This window comes from Thermothelomyces thermophilus, chromosome 7 (assembly GCF_000226095.1).
Source record: "Thermothelomyces thermophilus ATCC 42464 chromosome 7, complete sequence".
NCBI classification, from domain to species: Eukaryota; Fungi; Ascomycota; class Sordariomycetes; order Sordariales; family Chaetomiaceae; genus Thermothelomyces; species Thermothelomyces thermophilus.
In genome coordinates this window covers 4098122-4103772 of record NC_016478.1, presented here as the reverse complement: position 1 = coordinate 4103772, position 5651 = coordinate 4098122, and the positions used below count along the sequence as shown (strand labels likewise).

At 53.5% G+C, this 5651-nt stretch overlaps 3 protein-coding genes across 3 annotated transcripts; all 3 read left to right on the top strand.

Moving 5' to 3' along the window:
- Positions 1–293: 293 nt before the first annotated feature.
- MYCTH_2313233 (uncharacterized protein) lies at positions 294–2136 on the top strand. The gene is made up of 3 exons (XM_003667364.1): positions 294–422; positions 472–551; positions 605–2136. The coding sequence occupies exons 1-3, from the start codon at positions 380–382 to the stop codon at positions 2009–2011; spliced, it is 1530 nt and encodes a 509-aa protein (XP_003667412.1). The 5' UTR covers positions 294–379; the 3' UTR covers positions 2012–2136.
- A 343-nt stretch (positions 2137–2479) lies between these two features.
- MYCTH_2114023 (uncharacterized protein) lies at positions 2480–3167 on the top strand (the record flags this gene model as incomplete). Its single annotated transcript, XM_003667363.1, has 5 exons — positions 2480–2593; positions 2639–2698; positions 2752–2865; positions 2912–3039; positions 3146–3167. The coding sequence occupies 5 exons, from the start codon at positions 2480–2482 to the stop codon at positions 3165–3167; spliced, it is 438 nt and encodes a 145-aa protein (XP_003667411.1).
- A 1698-nt stretch (positions 3168–4865) lies between these two features.
- On the top strand, positions 4866–5651 carry MYCTH_2114022 (uncharacterized protein; the record flags this gene model as incomplete). Its single annotated transcript, XM_003667362.1, has 2 exons — positions 4866–4898; positions 5169–5651. 2 exons carry the CDS (start codon positions 4866–4868, stop codon positions 5649–5651), a joined length of 516 nt encoding a protein of 171 aa, XP_003667410.1.

The following is a 5651-nucleotide window of genomic DNA, read 5'->3' as shown; positions in this document are numbered from 1 at the left end:
TAACCATCAACAACAACTATCAACAACAACTATCACCACCGTAGCAGAGATACGAATATCGTTGATTTCCGCATCTATCCATCCACACTCTCCGAAAAGAACGATTTGTCTAAATTTAGACAGGTGTTGGGTTCTGTCTTGGGCCTGTCGCATCGACAAGAACCGTGGTCCGCCCATTGGATGAAACTTGTGGGGCTCACGATGACTGTGGCGCTTAATGATTGGTCAGCACTCGTGGATCCCCTTCCTGCACGTTCGTAGCCATCCATTCTCTACACCCATCCATTCCCTACACCCATCCATTCCCTGTCACGTCAATACATCTCACCTTCCCAGGCATATTAACCAAGACCTCGCCCTCCCTTCCATTCTCATCGCCATGGCCCGGAAGGGGATCCTGTCGCCGGCGTCAAATAATCAAGGTAAGTTTTCTTCGCAGCGCCGAAGGACATCTTCCGCTGACGCTTGCAGCAAATCTACCCAAGGGGATCCGGCCGCGCAAAGGCAATCGCCTGCATCCAACTACACCTAGCGAGACACCATATCTACAAGTACGACTTCTATCCTTCGTATTATATGGTTAACAAGCTAAGTTGGGTTACAGGATCCACAGGATTCGCCGGCACCAGGTCGCAAGCGCAAGCAATCAATCGAACACGCGCTCGAAGATAACCCAGAACCAGACCCAGACCCAAAGCGACAACGGACATCTCCACGCCCCACCAAAGACGCCTTTGGCGAGCCAGCGATTGGCAGCGGCGCATACAAACATACTGACCTAGTTGCTTTCTGGGTGAAGGAAGGGCGCTGGCCAGAGAAGCAGGACTGGCCGGAAGAGACCTCAGAGACGGATTTTACCATGGATCGTCTACTTGCGCGGAAGAAATCCTCGTCCAATCTACGGAAGCGGTCGATCTCTGCCACATCCACGACGCCTAGCGACCAGAAGCTGAGGGAGGAGAAGAGTGCACCATACCGAAACCCACGCTACAAGATGCTGCTTGAGACCAAAGGCAGCTTTATGGACGAGTCTGAACTAGGGATCATCGACGAGAGCAAGACTTTATGTCAGACATTGCTCGAGACAGCACAGGCAGAGCCTCAGGATACCTTGTTTCGTTCCGATATTTTCAAATTAACCTGCCAGAAGGTAGAAGATAGGAACGAGACAAGAGTTATCCGGGATATTACACCATTAATTGTTCCGCCAGCAGAAATCCTATATATATATGGTGCCAGCCACCTTAAACATCTCATCGAGAGCGTCAACGAAGGGTGGAACAACTCGATCCCTCTCACTAGTACCCGTCCACAGCCTGACTACTCCGTTGGGTTTAAACGAGACGCATTCAGTGAGGACCAACTCGCCAAGCTATCGCCATTTATTGGCGACTTCATCGCCGGGGACCAGTCCTTCTTTATGGCCACATACTATATGTACTTCCCGTTCCTGACTTGCGAGGTGAAATGTGGCACCGCAGCACTTGATATCGCGGACCGGCAGAACGCCCATAGTATGACCCTTGCGGTACGGGGCATCGTCGAGCTCTTCCGTATTGTTAATCGCGAGAATGAGATCAACCGGAAGATCCTCGCATTCTCCGTCTCGCATGACCACCGGTCGGTACGGATCTACGGCCACTACCCGGTGATAAACGGGAAAGATACTAAGTACTACCGGCACCCGATCCATGAATTTTCTTTCATTGCGCTAGACGGGAAGGACAAATGGACGGCATATCGATTTACGAAAAACGTCTACGATATGTGGATGCCCGAGCATTTCAAGAATATCTGCTCTGCCATCGATCAGTTGCCCTCGGATTTGGACTTTGATGTGCCATCACTTTCTGAGGCGACTGGGCTTTCCCAGGATTTGGGGAACTTGATGCAGTCAGATGCCAGCTATGCTTCTATGCCTGACGAGCAGGGCAGCCAATTGAGCAATGCCGAGCAGCAAGTGGTCACTCTAGGTACCTCATGTAGTGAGCCGAAGAGGAGGAAAGGATAAGGCCTAGAAGGGCTGTAAGGTATTACTAGGTAGATGGTATAGGATTCAATTGACTGTTGTCTTGATCGTGCTTATAACACAGAAAACCGCACTGGCAGTGTCATCCTCGTCGTTGCTGTGACGACCCCCGGGGAGTCTCCAAGAGGACAGAGGGGTTGTAAATACGCAGGCACGCAGGCACGGCAGCAGAGCTTGGAAGGCAGGAAGCGGCAGGCTATCCGAACTCTATAAAGGCCCGGAAGATTGCGGGCAGGTGGTCATGGATTGCTGGCGCTGCGAGAAGCGCTGGCAGACGGCGTTTTTACGGGCTCACCTCCCATTTGGTAGGGGGTCAGGCGCACGCTGGTCAGGCAAGCCTGATCCAAGGCAAGGCTGAGTGGTGAGACAAAACCCAACTTCACTTCCAACTTGCAATTCCGGCTCAACTCTCACCCTCGTTGATCCACCACCACCCGACAGAAACCAGAAATGCGTCTCCTCCACACCACCAAGCTCCACCTCGTCGAGTCCCACAGCCAAGGCATCCTGCCCTCCGCCATCCCGCCCTACGCCATCCTATATCACACCTGGGCTAAGGAGGAGGTCTCATTCCAAGATGTCCAGCAAGGGCTGGCCTAATCACGGCAGGGTTACGAGAAGGTGGCCGGCGCCTGCGCGTTGGCAGTACAAGACGGGATCGAATACCTTGTATGTCGCTGTCCGAAGTGTTCGGTTTATGGTGATTCTAACAGCCTCACTAGTGGATCGACACTTGCTGCATCGACAAGTCGAGCTCGGCCGAGCTCTCGGAAGCCATCAACTCCATGTTCCGATGGTACCGCGACGCCGACAAGGGCTTCGGTCAACGCAAATCTGTACACAGACATTCCTCCGTGGGAAGGGGAGAACACTCTGGCCTAGATCGGGGGCTTGGAAAGGGATAGGAGGGAGAACAAGGGCGAGGAGCCGTGCTGCTGTGCTACGCAGCGGGTTGACGGCGAGGGGAGCGTGGTTGTTGAGGTGCAGAGCCGGAGACGAAGCAACGGCTGGTTGGTTTATACTTCTGTAGTACAACCACTGGAACAGAATCATTAGTTATCGCGTGGAATAGGGAGGCAGAGAGAAAACTAGTGATACTGCCTGTCTGTCTTGAAGGTCGCGCATGGGTGGAGGCTAAACTTTCAGCCCTCCGAGAGGGAAATGGCGGGGTGGCTCTGGGCTGTCTAGCACGGCATAATGCGGGGAACTCCACAAATTTAACCCGCAATTGTATTGACACTTATAAATTCTTACGATCTGATTTGAGTGCCTAACTGGCTAGACTACCTGTGAAAGTCAAGAGAAAGTTTGTACAAGTAGTAAACTATTAAAATTAAGAGTATCGTAAATGTATTACGCCTGATATAGTTTCGTATCTTCTGTGTGAATCTCAAAGGTAATTGCTTTCTATGTTTATATTGTACGGAGTAGGGACATCGTCTGTTTTACGGTGCCAGCTAATTTGCGGGCAGGGCACCCCACCAGGGGTGGAAAGCCGGCGGCGCGCCCCGTGCCGCGTCGATGTCTTGCCAAGGCGCTAACCAACTCCACCTGGCGCCTGGGCTCTTCGAAGCTGTTGTTAGCGTTCGGCGGGCATCCAAGTCGGCTAGAGTCACATCTTACGGTGACTTTGCACCAAGCGCCTCACACAAAAGAGGAAGGATCTTATTGCCATTTGTCCAACAGCGCCGCCACAATTTTCACTTGGGCGACCAACAGGCAAGCGAACTAGCCGCCGCTTTTCGGCCCAACCCCGCAGTCGCCGCTGCGGAGTGCAGCTGTCAACTTCTCATCGTCGCCGCCGTTGGGATCAGGTCACACTGCTACCGGAAACCACTCAAGACAGCGGTTGCCATGCCGGCTGCTAGCTCTACCGCCGCCCCATCACCCAGTCCTCCGATCGGCTCAGACCGGGAGTCGGTCGTCTCGTCCGACGAGGACCTGCCCCACCGCTCCTGTAACCACGCGCGGCTGCCTCGTCGGGTAGCCGAGAGCCTACAGCACCAAAAATGGCTTATGGACCGTACGCTGAGAAACCAGCAATATGTCTGAAGCGGAGGGCGATTGAGGTTACGCAAGCTCGCAGCGAGCTGGGGGCAACTTGTACGGTTCTCCATTTCTATAGCTGTCATGCAACGTGTATTATGCCTAGTTCCAAGCTATGCTGCGATGTCCACTTTTCTCCATGTGTTTAGAAGCATGAAATAGTGAGATGACGCTACCGTTGCGAGTTGCCCGGCTCCAGGAGTCCCATCCGATTGTGCTCTCGGCTCCCGGCTCTCCGCCCGTGCATTGGGACATGCATTCTCGGGCCCCACTCCTCCGCCACGGCCCCGCTCGATCCGCACCACATCCGTCTGGCCGGCCAGCCTCACGAGGTCGCGTATTTCTACCACTCTCAGGCTAGGACATGCATTGCTGCCTGTTTGACAGCGGCCTTGTCTGGCCGTTGAGATGCGACCAGAAAGACTGGGGACATATACAGCGTGCCGCCTAACCTGCGGCATGCCCCAATCATGTCTGGTCAGAACTCGAAGTCGCGCTGTGCACTGTTGTCACGCACCCGTTGGCTGCCTTGTAACCCCGCAGCTGGCTCACATTTTTGACCAGCGTGTTGGCCATGGTCTCTCCTTTCTGTGCCTCGCAGACCAGCTCCTGCCGCCCGCGTGAACGATACTTGAGCATCCACAGCCGCCAAAAGGGGTTGCAGTCTCACCGAGCAGGGCATATCAATGCCTACCACTGATTGGACGTTGAATCACCAGAATCGTGTATAATCGAGGCAGCATGCTCCAAACCATCATCTGCACAATACGTCTCCTCCGGGCTCGCAAAAATGCCCCTCCTGTGTGAATGTCGCGTAAAGCACGTATGAATGCTCTATTCTAGCTAATTGAACTGTTGTAGCACCTCAGGATATTTATTTCTTGACATGTCCGGCTACTTCTCTATTTGCTAACAGGCATCCTCTTATTCTCTCGACTGACCATTTCTCCTGGACAAGACGAGGTAGTCATTGACATTGGACTACGCTTTTCCGTCCCAGCCATCCTCTCAGTGCCATTCAGCAATAATGTCCCTCATTACGACCCCACGCCTTTGGCGGTTGTGGGAAGATGCTGAAATCCACCCAGAGTAGGTAACCACGCGACTATGGGAATACATCTTCAACCATGTCATATTCACTGATGACAAATGGGTCGTGTCGTCCCAGCAGCCACCAACTCATCAGCCTGGTGAGCTGAGGCGGGTCGACCTTGTTGTCGAGAAGATGGACAGCAGCGCAACAACCGTCGGGACTTTGCTGTGTCTGGAGGCTAAGCGAGCAAACGCTTCGCCTTCCGACATTCAAGAGCTGGAATACCAGGCGTTCACTGCCGCCTGTGTATACTATGTCGAGACCGGTATCAAGCACGTTTGGACAATGACCTGCGTCGGCAGCAGCGCACGGCTGTGGATATTCTCCGAGAGAAGCACGTACCTGATCCCATTCATTCTGGCCGGCCAAGACTTGGCGGAGAGGAGCAAATACCTGGAGATCTATACCCATGGCCGCGAAATTGCCGACGGTCTCGAGTATATCAGAAGCCCAGGACGCCTCCGAGAGAACTGCTCAACATGA